Source organism: Lissotriton helveticus, chromosome 11 (assembly GCF_964261635.1).
Source record: "Lissotriton helveticus chromosome 11, aLisHel1.1, whole genome shotgun sequence".
NCBI lineage: Eukaryota > Metazoa > Chordata > Amphibia > Caudata > Salamandridae > Lissotriton > Lissotriton helveticus.
Genome location: NC_136072.1, coordinates 5,727,841 through 5,742,252, shown reverse-complemented (window position 1 = coordinate 5,742,252; position 14,412 = coordinate 5,727,841). Strand labels below are relative to the sequence as shown.

General features: G+C 48.2%; 1 protein-coding gene across 1 annotated transcript in view; it reads right to left on the bottom strand.

The window, feature by feature from the left end:
* Positions 1 to 14,137, bottom strand: part of LOC144791022 (putative cation-transporting ATPase 13A4) — a 125,478-nt gene extending 111,341 nt beyond the window's left edge. The window contains exon 1 of the mRNA XM_078665650.1: positions 13,973 to 14,137. Coding sequence (XP_078521776.1) covers positions 13,973 to 14,068 — 96 coding nt within the window. The 5' untranslated portion in view covers positions 14,069 to 14,137. The remainder of the gene's footprint in view (positions 1 to 13,972) is intronic.
* Between the last annotated feature and the right edge of the window lie 275 nt (positions 14,138 to 14,412).

Sequence of the window (14,412 nt, the reverse complement as noted above, 5' to 3'; positions counted from 1 at the left end):
GCTCCTCCCATCTCCCTAACGCCAGTGCAGAAATGTGCAGCTGTGCACTACGGACACGCCTTTACACCATAGTGCAAGGGTGTCTCTGTGAGTCTAACATATGTTCGGTACTAGAAGGATGACCGTTCAGTACAAAATACCATACCTAGACTAACTTTAAAACTTTTTCCACTTTGTATGTGTGCTGTACACTACACTGCAGAACACCTGCAAAGTCGGAAATGAAAGCATTTCTTCTTCATAGCGCCTATTTGAAGCAGACATAGTTTTTTGCTGCAAAACCTTATCTACTTTTATAAGTAAATACAGTTTTACATCAAAAACCTTAGGTGTTTGCCTGGGATGTCCATGAACCACCCATGGTGCTAAGGTGTGCAAACAGCACTATGCGCGACTTTGTGTTACTTTCAAATGACTTTCCAGCACAAAACAGGTTTTGCACTTGAAAATAAATAGGTAGGAAACGATTTTGCATTGATTTGTATCAAACATAGCGTATGAACTCACTAAATATACCCCAGAGTCTTCTACATACAACCCCACCAGAGCTCTTCAGTCTGCCTCTGCTAACTATTTAATGGTCCCCAAAATGTGAAGGAGGGGAGCTGGTGGTCCCTCCTTTTCTAATCTTCCAGACAGACTTAGGATGCACTTCCCAGCCGCCTCAATACCCTGAAACTTAGAGAAACCCTGAAAAGACTTCTGCTTTCTGAATGGCTCTAGTTGAGTGGACCTCATCGGGATCTCTAGCGCCAAGAGGCCCTATTTATGGTCATGAGGAGTTTTATGAACCAATCAAATATGAATGGATACAAATTGAGTCCTTCTCAAACATGAGGAGCTGCACTTGGGGCACTGCAGGGTCTGAGGTCCTGTTGGGACCGGATTATAGTGACCTGGAGGTAAAGGGGCGTTTGAGTTTATCATTGGGCAGTAATGATCAGCCGTCTCAGGGTGAGAGGCCAAAGAGGCCACGTTAGGACACTGACATGGACCTGCTGAAGAGGTACAGTGCAGGCCATTGTCTTCACCAACTTTCAAGATCAGGGTAAGGCGTCACCAGGAGGGTACACGCATAAATAGAATGCACCATAGTCCAAAATAAACACACTAAGGCTAATCCAAATATGATGGTGTTTGTACAGACGGTCGCCGTGAGACGAGGTGTAGTTATCGGATTATGACGGTGGTGTGGCGGAGGCTCTGATGAGGAAGAAGTCTGGTCTGCAAAGATCTGGTGAGCCCTCTCTGATGACGTTACCCATATATTTGTATTTTCCAATTCTCCTGAAATTAAATTCAACAGTTTTAGTCTGTGTTATCATTTACTTGCAAACAACATGTGTAAGTTAGTTGAAACTCACTTCCACTCAGTTAGCACAGCACTGCATTAAAGTTTGCACCATTTTGCACTGAGGACCCTATGACATCCTGGTCGCTGGTGACATTTGAAAGGTGTGGGGTGTTAAAGTTCAGGATGAGTGCCCCGTGGCAAGCGAGCTTAGCAAACGAGCCTGACCGGATAACGGGTGTTCGGGGCGGTTCATCCCCCAAGAAATCAAGCCTGACTGGCATAATGGGTGTTTGAGGCAGTTCATCCCCCAAGAAACTTATTTAAAAAGAGTGGCAAATTATGCATGTTAAAGCAAATTTGAGAAAGCAAGAAGGTTAATAAAGCAATTGTGAAAGTGTAGTTATGACATCAATAAAGCGATTTCATATGATAAAGACGTAGGTAGCTGAGTATTCAGAATAACCACAGAACTTCAAAACATACTTTGAGAGAACAATGCTGAGTACCTCACAGATTTCTTTGTTTATCAATTTACCTCCAAGTTTCAGCTCTCCCTCAGACTCCCTCATTTCCACCTCCAATTGTTTGCTCTCCCTCCGCCTCTCTCTCCTCCACCTCTGAGTTTTTGCTCTCCCTCAGCATCTCTGTCCTCCACCTCCAAGCCTCGTCTCTCCCCGTGGCTCTCCCTCCTCCAACTATATATGTCTCCACTCTCTCTCAGCCTCTCTCTCATCCACCTCGAATCCTCCACCATCCCTCTGACAAAAGGTGAGGAGCCAATTGACTTTGCGAGTTATTTCTGGGGTACAACTGAATTTCATGAAATAATTATCCAAGGAAAAGTGCATATTTTTGTGAAAGGAGATTCTCTTATCAGTTGGGTTCATCGGCGGGGGCTGTATGTTTACTTAGATCCTAATGAGAATCCCTATGTGTGTATTAGCGAGATGCCATCAGTCAACTCTGTGTCAAAGGGGGGTGAGATATAGACAAAGGAATTTACTGGAGTTTTTATCAACAAGTTGATCTGCTTAAAAAAATTATTGTCACATCATAAAGGTGAAATCGAGTGTTCCTCTGTAAGTGGCCAAAGTGAGGAGTGTGCTGCTACTTGTGAAAGAAAGTTTGAGGTCTAAATTGAACAAATTATTGATAGTGGTATTAGACAGGTGGTGGAGTTATAGATCAGTTGTCTTTGGTGGTCATGGCCTGCAAAGCCAATGGAGAGGCCCGGCTCTGTATGGACTTGAGCAAACTTTACAGAGGGGTGGTGGTGGACCACTATCCACTTCCAAACATATGCGAAATGTTGAATTCCCTTGATGGTGCGAACCATTTTGTGTCTTTAGACCTCACCTCTGCCCACCAACAAATAAAGATACATGCCCAGTCCAGACCCAGAAACCAACAGCATTTGTCATGTCTTTTGGTACATTTAAGTTCCAGAGAATGCCCTTTGGGTTAATTCCAGCTGCCTCTGTATTTCAGAGAGCGATGAAGCATATTCTTAGGGTAATTAAAGCCGTCATTGTATATCAGGATGAAGTCCTGAAATTTGGTGTTAATGGTAAGGAAGATGAGGGCAGGCTACAGAAAGGTGTGTTGAAGCTTTGTGATGCCGGCTTGTCTTTGATAGCTGCATCACTAGAGCGGGCACCAATGTTGTCAAAGGTTTTGTTACTCTAACAGGGCTAGATGGGTAGCGTCAGTGTCACCACCATATACACCAGCAGAGTGGGATCCTCGGTTGTTAAAGGGTGTGTTACTCTACACGGGCTTGACGGTTAGCGTGTCACCACCACCTTCACCATTAGAGTGGACACCAAAGTTGTCAAAGGTTGTGTTACTCTACCAGGGCTCGATGGGGAGTGTGAGTGTCACCACCACCTCCATCACTAGAGTGTTCTCCGATGTTGTCAAGGGTTGTGTTACTCTACCAGGGCTAGATGGGCAGCATCCAAGTCACCACCATGTACACCAGCAGAGGGGGAGCCAGAGTTGTTAAAGGGTGTGTTGCTCTACAAGGGCTTGACGGTTAGCGTGTCACCACCACCTTCACCATTAGAGTTGGCACCGATGTTGTCAAAGGTTGTGTTACTCTACAGTGGTTTGACGGGCAGTGCGAGTGTCGCTACCACGCCCACTAGCAGAGAGGGCATCGATGTTTTTAAAGATTTTACTCTTACTTACTTTGTGTTTCCATCTTTCTGCTGCTGTGGGGTTTCCCTCTAGCAAGGGATACTCCTGCATGTCTCTCCCCTTGACCTCTGCACCCTCCTCCATGCCTGTCCATCCTTGCTCGTGGGTGTGATTCTGGGCTTCACCCTGCCCCACTTTCTCTTTATCAAAAATCACTTTTTTTCCTTTGCACATTTTTCATTTTCACTTCTCTTTGGTTCTCTCCCCAGATTCCAGGTCCTGGTATTTCTTCTCTTCCTTCGCTCTGTCGCTTCGGGTGGAGGTTTGCTCACTCCACCGCCCTCGAAAGCTTCCAACACCCATTAGTCTTTTATGGCCTACTTCATGTCTCTTGATAAGGAATGCTTCCCGCCCTGGCTTCGGGTGCATCAGAGTGGAGGACACTTCTGCTGTCACTGCAAGCCTTGCAGAGGGGGAACGGGGACCAGTCACTGCTCCTGGTCCCAATAAGTCATGAGTCCCTGCCTCTGTCTCTCACATTTCAGATTACTGTTTAACCTGATGGTTCAGCCTTGTAGATCTAATCACCAGCACCATTCCAACCAGCTTCCTTCCTCTAGCGCTGCAAGGCCATCTAGTGCTTTCTCAATTCATCCACCTTTCTCAAACCCCTTCCTGATGAACAATCCTTGGTAAAGTTTAGCCTCTGGCTCTCAGATTCTGGCTTCCTGCTCTAATTCTTCCAGGTCTGTCACCCACGCACACTCTTGTACCATCCCAGGGGTCCTATAGCATGTAACTAATCCTTACACCATTGCTCACCCCATCCTATACGACGGGATATCCCCTCAGGGATGAACCAATAAATAAATCCCTTGTCACCCCTTGTTCTCTGAGGCCAAGATTGATTAACATTTTGGCCCCCATTAGGATGGCGGGCGGACTTTGCCCGCCCGCCATTCTCACAGTACTAGGGACCGCCCGCCATAAGGGCGGGGGTCCTGTGCATTGCATTAGGATGCACCCACCACAGTGGCGGGCGCATCCTGCATTCCTACCATTGTGGCGGGCGGTGCATTCAGCACCGCCCGCCACAATCGCAGGAAGGCATGCTGTGCACTTCCATGCACAGCATGGCAGGCTCCGCGTGGTGCCTGCCATGCTGTGCATGGAACTGCTGGGGGGTACCATAGGTACCCCCCATGTGCACCCCCCCCCCCGTAGTCCATGGGCCCCCAATGCAGACTCCACATGCCAATGCAGCCAATCCTAATATGGCTGGCTGTGTCTGACAGACACCGCCACCATAGAAACCCTTTTCCGCCCTGATCGCAAGGCAACCGGCGGCGGAAAAGCAGCGGATGGTCTTTCTGTCCGCCGTGGTCCCCCAGCCATACTAATATGGTGGGGGCTTATTCCGGGACGGATGGCGGGCGGTATGACGAACCACCCGCCATCGTAATGGCCCCTTTGTATGGAGGGTGCAGCAACTCTTGGGGCAGCCACAACGGAAGATGTATTTTGAGATTTACAAAGCCACGCAAAGCCACATTTGTGTGGGTTTGTAAAAAAAGGTAACGCAAGTCAGCTCAAGGCATCGGGAGTTGTTACAATGGTGGAGCATTGGCGTCCCTGGGCATCGACCGATGTATTTGGACAGAAACCCAAATTTATGAAAATTCCCAAGGCTGGTGAAGCGAGAAGAACTATCTTTATTATCATTTGTTACTTCCCCTTTGTATGTGAGCTGCATTCTGTAGCACACTAGAAAGAGAAATATGTCCAGGGCCACTGGAATTATGCGGCAAGAAAATGCGAATTATGTGGCGTAAGGTGGCACATTTTGTGAGTGTAATACTTCAAAATATTGTCATTTTTACACTTGTTAACATAGCCTGGGCAATGGTTGCACCTCACTAGTACCCGGTTAATGCAAAAGTATAGCAATAAGCATCAGAAAGGTGACCAGTCCAGCTTTGCAAGGGACCTTCGACTACGCCACAACACGTGTTGCTGCACTTTTAGTCACTTTTGAACCATTTGAGCTCAAAGCACAGTTTTTTTCTTGCTGAAATCTGTGGATTAGGCAGGAGGTGATGGATTGTGCTGCAAATGCGGCAAACCTATAATTATGCTAAAAACCCTGTGGCTGCACAATCGCATAGTGCCAGTGGGCCTGATTATGCCTCTAAGGATTGACTTTGTGCAGGAACGCTGCAAAAACGATCCTGCACACAACGCAGGCCCCACTGCACCAAGGTGTGTTCATGCACACCTCAGACAGACTAACATCGCTTCCCATCTTCGTTAGAAACTACAAAACCTGGCTCTTCGACATAACCCCTCCTTGATGGACTGGAACCTGCAACCCCCCCACCACCACTCCCAGCACTTTGAGACCCTTACGGGTGAGTAGTCGTGCTTAACAAACGCTTGATTCATTGATTGATGCAACACAGCGCAGCAACCTGCCTAGCCGTGCTGCGTTGCGTGAACGGTTACTAAATCTGGACCTACTTACTTTGTCAATTTACTAATCAGATGCTCACTGTGCGTAGTTCCTGAAGACTTTTTACTCCAACCTGTCCTTTAAACCTGTGTCCGCTAACAGTAAGCGCCTCGAAGCCGGCCTTTAGTAGAGAGTGGGAAAAAAAGAGAAGCCTGGAGGATGAGGGCGAAAGGAGATGGGGTGAATGAGTGAGGGGGTGAATGAGTGAGGGGGTGAATGAGTGAGGGGTGAATGAGTGAGTGGGTGAATGAGTGAGTGGGTGAATGAGCGAGGGGGAGAATGAGTGAGGGGTGAATGAGCGAGGGGGAGAATGAGTGAGGGGTGAATGAGTGAGGGGGAGAATGAGTGAGGGGGTGAATGAGTAAGGGGGTGAATGAGTGAGGGGGTGAATGAGTGAGGGGGTGAATGAGTGATGGGGAAAATGAGTGAGGGGAGCCAGGAGAGGGGGTGAATGAGTGAGGGGGAGAATGAGTGAGGGGGAGCCAGGAGAGGGGGTGAATGAGTGAGGGGGTGAATGAGTGAGGGGGAGAATGAGTGAGGGGGTGAATGAGTGAGGGGGTGAATGAGTGAGGGGGTGAATAAGTGAAGGGTGAATGAGTGAGGGGGTGAATGAGTCAAGAAAACTGCAATTTTGATGCAAAACCTCAGCCCACTGATGTAGCTGGCTCCATCACCAGCACGTGCCCCGCACCTGCCCACCTGACTTCCCTATTGCTCTCTTCCTGCCCCTTACATCTCCTAAATGATCCCACTTTCTTCCTCACTGTCCTCCTTCCTTGGTCCCTTCTGGCACGCCACGCCTGCAACCCGCGTAGGACTCAACTGATCAATGACACACAAATCATGTATGTAGGGCTTGTCACTGTCCCACCAAGCTTTGACCAACAATCCCCAGAGAGGGGCTCTGGGGCAGCCACCATGGTTGATCCAATTCTCATAGATATTTTGGTCAGCCCACTGCACATCCATTAGCCTCCACAGCTGTCATTCATGACACATGGGACCTGCTCTCACACAGCCAGGCCCACTCACCTTGCAGATGCAAAGTTCCAATTTTCAATTCAAAAAGTAGTGGGAAGGCAAGGGTCACTTGGGCTGCTAAAAGATTTCAAGTGTTTGATGTGTGTTGTGCACAAATGTAGGTGCATACCATACCCTGGTGCACTCACTCTCTCTCTCTCTCTCTCTTTATCTCACACACACAAAAACTCATGCACACACACACACACACGCACACACGTACAGGTACATGCATACTATAACCTGATACATTCATTTCCTCTCTCTCTTTCTTTCTCTCTCTCTCTCTCTCTCACACAAACACATACAGGTGCATAAATACATGCATGCACACATTCGCTCACTCTCTCTCTCACACACACACCTGTACAGGTACATGTATACATGCATATCGTACCCTAATGCAGTCATTCTCTATCTCTCTCCTTATCTCTCTCTCTTTCTCTCGCACACACACAAACTCTTATGCTCACATACACACACACATGTACAGGTTCATGTATACATGCATACCCTGATACATGAATCTCTCTCTCTCTCTCTCTCTTTCTCTCTCTCTCTCCCACACACACACACACATGTACACACAAGCACTCATACAGGTATATACATACCATAGCCTGATGCATTCATGTGCTCTCTCTCTCCCTCTCTTTCATACACACATACATACACATACAGGTGTATGTATATATGCATACCATACATTTATGGATTAATTTACTCTCTCTCTCACACACACAATACACACACAGATACATGCACATATATAAATGCATTCCATACCTTTATGCATTCATTTACTTTCTCTCTCTCTCTCTCTCTCTCTCTCTCTCACACACACAAACAGATACAGGCACATGTGTACATGCATACCATATACTATGATACACTGATGCACTCACTCGACCTCTCTCTCATTCTCAACTACACATACAGACACAAACATTCACACACAAACACACATACAGGTGAATGAATATATGCATACAATACCATGATGCACTCATTCTCTCTCTTTATCTCTCACACACACGCACAGGCAACACATATAAGTGCATGCATACATGCACACCGTACACTGATGCACTCATTTGCTCTCCCTCTGTCTGACACACACAGGCACATGCAAACACAGGTGGGTGTTGGTTGGATTCATGGATGGATTCCGGCAGTGTGGGTGTACACAATACAACCAGGGGTGCATAGTCGATAAAAGTGAGGTGCATGAGTGTGCTTGTGTAGCACAATTGATGCAAGGGTGAGTGGATGGATGAATGCTTGTGTGTGGGTGCATGTTACATGCTTGGGGCTGGTAAATTAGGAATGCATAAAGATGGTTGGATGTAAGTCAATGGGATTTGAGATTATATTTTAACCAGATCATTATACCCTTTTCGGTAGCTCACACTCAGACTAATTCCATCCTTAGGGCCTGCTTGATTGCAGTTGCTTCTGGGAGTGATTTGCATCATTTCAGGTTTTTATATATTACGCTTGTTATGTAAAAAAAGCTAAATGACACCATTACGCTTTGTCGCATAATTACGCTGCAGTTCGTGGTATAAATATAGGGCCTTATTCACAAAGGAAATCTGAGACAAAAATTCAAGTTGACAACTGTTCATAGAGGTCATTTATGAGTCGCATCTTTACGTCCACAGTCGGGCCAGAATCTCTGGTTCAAGCTGTTCTCTCCGGCTGAAGCCATTAGTTTGGGCAGGTAAAAGAGTGTGGCCAGACACTGCATCACATCCCAGACGTTTGCTCCTTTGCATCATGGTACATGCAGTTCACAATTTATGATCCCCTCGGTGTTGACTGTAGTGTTACACAACACTCAGTGTTGACTGGAGTGTTACACCACACGCAGGGCCACATTTACGGTTGCATCGCTACATGAAAACAGCAATGCAATCGTTTTCACTGCACACTCATTGTGACACAATGGATGCGCAGTATTTAATGTACGGCGCTCCATGTCACAAGGAGCTACAGATACGTCAGTATTTCTGACGTGTCTGTAGGTGCAAAAGTCTCAAAACAGACACAACTCCAGCAATGTGTCCTTTCACATGGGGTAAGCCCCATTTAAAAGGGCCTGCACCAGTTTTACACCTGCTGTGAGGCAGGCATAAGATTTTGACGCAGTGGTGACCTCAAAGTGACATAGTAAATTCTGATAGATTTGAGACCCTTACTTGTAGAGGGGTCTGTGCGGCTCTCACTGGCAGAGGGAACCCTGAAACTCTCACTGGCAGAGGGGGCTGTGAAACTCTCATTGGTAGAGGGGGCTGTCGCGATCAGTCATACTCGGGTCTCACTGTTTCTAAACGTGGATGCTGGACATTGGACACCCAAAAAGTCAGCGCTTCCCTGAACCTCAGGCCTCTTGAGTCAGTGCTTCATTTCCTCTCTCTATCACACACACACATACAGGTATGCACTCATTCACTCACTCTCTCTTTCACACACATGTGTACAGGTACAAAGTATACATGCATACCATACCCTGGCACATTCATTTGCTCTCTCTCTCCCACACAAACACACATGCACACCCACGCACACATACAGGTGCATACATACCAAAGCCAGATGCATTCATGTGCTCTCTCTCTCTCTTTCACACACACATATGTGGGTGTACTTGTAAAGTGCACTGCGACTCCATGGAGTAACCTGGCGCTGAAGACCGCTGGGGAACCCGTCCTGGCTTTCCCTGTGAGATGGTCCCTGCTGGGTATCTCCAAGGTGAAACCAGGCATCCCCGGCGTATGTGGGGGGCCGTTGTAGAGATGAGGCAAGCTTAATGCCCAGAGTTGCCGAGTGTGTTCCCTGGTTAGAGTAGGCACCGAGGTGAGAACTATCGAGCCCGTTTCGATCCTAGTCCACGACCCTGCCGCGTCGGGAATTGAACCCTGAACCCAGGCCGTTCTCTGCTTACGGGTCTGCCGCCTCTAACCAGTGAGCCACACCACTCCACATACAGGTGCATGTATACATGCATACCATACCTTATGGATTAATTTACTTTCTTGCTCTCTCTCATACACACACAGATTCATGCACATGTATACATATATCGCCAAACTGAATACTACAATCAAATGACCCCAGAGGATGGACTATCACCAGCCTGATGAGTGAGCGCCAAACTGAATACTACAATCAAATGACCCCAGAGGATGGACTATCACCAGCCTGATGAGTGAGCGCCAAACTGAATACTACAATCGAATGACCCCAGAGGATGAACTATCTCCAGCCTGATGAGTGAGCGCCACACTGAATACTACAATCAAACGACCCCAGAGGCTGGACTATCTCCAGCCTGATGAGTGAGCGCCACACTGAATACTACAATCGAATGACCCCAGAGGATGGACTATCTCCAGCCTGATGAGTGAGCGCCACACTGAATACTACAATCAAACGACCCCAGAGGATGAACTATCTCCCCTGATGAGTGAGCGCCACACTGAATACTACAATCAAACGACGCCAGAGGATGGACTATCTCCCAGCCTGATGAGTGAGCGCCAGACTGAATACTACAATCAAACGACCCCAGAGGCTGGACTATCTCCAGCCTGATGAGTGAGCGCCACACTGAATACTACAATCGAATGACCCCAGAGGATGGACTATCTCCAGCCTGATGAGTGAGCGCCACACTGAATACTACAATCAAACGACCCCAGAGGATGAACTATCTCCCCTGATGAGTGAGCGCCACACTGAATACTACAATCAAACGACCCCAGAGGCTGGACTATCTCCCAGCCTGATGAGTGAGCGCCACACTGAATACTACAATCAAACGACCCCAGAGGATGGACTATCTCCAGCCTGATGAGTGAGCACCAGACTGAATACTACACTCAATGACCCCAGAGGATGGACTATCTCCAGCCTGATGAGTGAACGCCAGACTGAATACTACACTCAATGACCCCAGAGGATGGACTATCTCCAGCCTGAGGAGTGAGCGCCACACTGAATACTACAATAAATGACCCCAGAGGATGGACTATCTCCAGCCTGATGAGTGAGCGCCACACTGAATACTACAATCAAACGACGCCAGAGGATGGAGTATCTCCCAGCCTGATGAGTGAGCACCACACTGAATACTACAATCAAATGACCCCAGAGGATGGAGTATCTCCAGCCTGATGAGTGAGCGCCACACTGAATACTACAATCAAACGACGCCAGAGGATGGAGTATCTCCCAGCCTGATGAGTGAGCACCACACTGAATACTACAATCAAATGACCCCAGAGGATGGACTATCTCCAGCCTGATGAGTGAGCGCCAGACTGAATACTACAATAAATGACCCCAGAGGATGGACTATCTCCAGCCTGATGAGTGAGCGCCACACTGAATACTACAATCAAACGACGCCAGAGGATGGAGTATCTCCCAGCCTGATGAGTGAGCACCACACTGAATACTACAATCAAATGACCCCAGAGGATGGAGTATCTCCAGCCTGATGAGTGAGCGCCACACTGAATACTACAATCAAACGACCACAGAGGATGGAGTATCTCCCAGCCTGATGAGTGAGCGCCACACTGAATACTACAATCAAATGACCCCAGAGGATGGAGTATCTCCAGCCTGATGAGTGAGCGCCAGACGGAATACTACAATCAAAGGAACCCAGAGGATGGAGTATCTCCAGCCTGACGAGTGAGCGCCACACTGAATACTACAATCAAACGTCCCCGAAGGATTGAGTATCTCCAGCCTGATGAGTGAGCGCCACACTGAATACTACAATCAAACGACCCCAGAGGAGGGAGTATCTCCCAGCCTGAAGAGTGAGCGCCAGACTAAATACTACAATCAAAGGACCCCAGAGGATGGAGTATCTCCAGCCTGATGAGTGAGCGCCACACTGAATACTACAATCAAATGACCCCAGAGGATGGAGTATCTCCCAGTCTGATGAGTGAGCGCCACACTGAATACTACAATCAAATGACCCCAGAGGATGGAGTATCTCCCAGCCTGATGAGTGAGCGCCACACTGACTACTACAATCAAATGACCCCAGAGAATGGACTATCTCCAGCCTGATGAGTGAGCGCCACACTGAATACTACAATCAAATGACCTCAGAGGATGGACTATCTCCCCTGATGAGTGAGCGCCACACTGAATACTACAATCAAATGACCCTAGAAGATGGAGTATCTCCCCTGATGAGTGAGCGTCACACTAAATACTACAGTCAAATGACCCCAGAGGATGGAGTATCTCCCCTGATGAGTGAGCGCCACACTGAATACTAAAATCAATGACCCCAGAGGATGGAGTATCTCCAGCCTGATGAGTGAGCGCCACACTGAATACTACAATCAAATGACCCCAGAGGATGGAGTATCTCCCAGCCTGATGAGTGAGCGCCACACTGAATACTACAATCAAACGACGCCAGAGGATGGAGTATCTCCCAGCCTGATGAGTGAGCACCACACTGAATACTACAATCAAATGACGCCAGAGGATGGAGTATCTCCAGCCTGATGAGTGAGCGCCACACTGAATACTACAATCAAACGACCACAGAGGATGGAGTATCTCCCAGCCTGATGAGTGAGCGCCAGACGGAATACTACAATCAAAGGAACCCAGAGGATGGAGTATCTCCAGCCTGATGAGTGAGCGCCACACTGAATACTACAATCAAATGACCCTAGAAGATGGAGTATCTCCCCTGATGAGTGAGCGTCACACTAAATACTACAGTCAAATGACCCCAGAGGATGGAGTATCTCCCCTGATGAGTGAGCGCCACACTGAATACTACAATCAATGACCCCAGAGGATGGAGTATCTCCAGCCTGATGAGTGAGCGCCACACTGAATACTACAATCAAATGACCCCAGAGGATGGAGTATCTCCCAGCCTGATGAGTGAGCGCCACACTGAATACTACAATCAAACGACGCCAGAGGATGGAGTATCTCCCAGCCTGATGAGTGAGCACCACACTGAATACTACAATCAAATGACCCCAGAGGATGGAGTATCTCCAGCCTGATGAGTGAGCGCCACACTGAATACTACAATCAAACGACCACAGAGGATGGAGTATCTCCCAGCCTGATGAGTGAGCGCCAGACGGAATACTACAATCAAAGGAACCCAGAGGATGGAGTATCTCCAGCCTGATGAGTGAGCGCCACACTGAATACTACAATCAAATGACCCCAGAGATTGGAGTATCTCCCCTGATGAGTGAGCGCCACACTGAATACTACAATCAAATGACCCCAGAGGATGGACTATCTCCCCTGATGAGTGAGCGCCACACTGAATACTACAATCAAATGACCCCAGAGGATGGACTATCTCCAGCCTGATGAGTGAGCGCCACACTGAATACTACAATCAAATGACCCCAGAGGATGGAGTATCTCCAGCCTGATGAGTGAGCGCCACACTGAATACTACAATCAAACGACCACAGAGGATGGAGTATCTCCCAGCCTGATGAGTGAGCGCCAGACGGAATACTACAATCAAAGGAACCCAGAGGATGGAGTATCTCCAGCCTGATGAGTGAGCGCCACACTGAATACTACAATCAAATGACCCCAGAGATTGGAGTATCTCCCCTGATGAGTGAGCGCCACACTGAATACTACAATCAAATGACCCCAGAGGATGGACTATCTCCCCTGATGAGTGAGCGCCACACTGAATACTACAATCAAATGACCCCAGAGGATGGACTATCTCCAGCCTGATGAGTGAGCGCCACACTGAATACTACAATCAAATGACCCCAGAGGATGGAGTATCTCCAGCCTGATGAGTGAGCGCCACACTGAATACTACACTCAATGACCCCAGAGGATGGACTACCTGCATTGGAGAAGTGATACCTTCTTCACAAGACAAACGAGGGGGATTGTGGGAAACAGGTGCAGAGAACGAGGACCTGAGTCCAGAGTGTGGATGAAAAGCAGTGAGTGGGGGCTCTTACCATCTCGTTCTCCTCCCCTTCGTTGATGATGGCCCGGTGCTTGTCTTTCTCCCCCATGGCTGCTTTCTCTTCTCCAGTGCAGTGAGTGTGCTTCATCTGTGTGCCAGGAGCTCAGGCTCTCAGGCCAGCAGCAGGTGCACAGGCACACAGATGCAGAGCTGTTTGTATCTGGAGCTCAGGCCAGCAGCAGGTGCACAGACACACAGATGCAGAGCTGTTTGTATCTGGAGTTCAGGCCAGCAGCAGGTGCACAGACACACAGATGCAGAGCTGTTTGTATCTGGAGCTCAGGCCAGCAGCAGGTGCACAGACACACAGATGCACAGCTGTGGGGATCTGGAGCTCAGGCCAGCAGCAGGTGCACAGACACACAGACACACAGACACACACCTGTGGGTATCTGGAGCTCAGGTCAGCAGCAGGCGCACAGACACACAGAC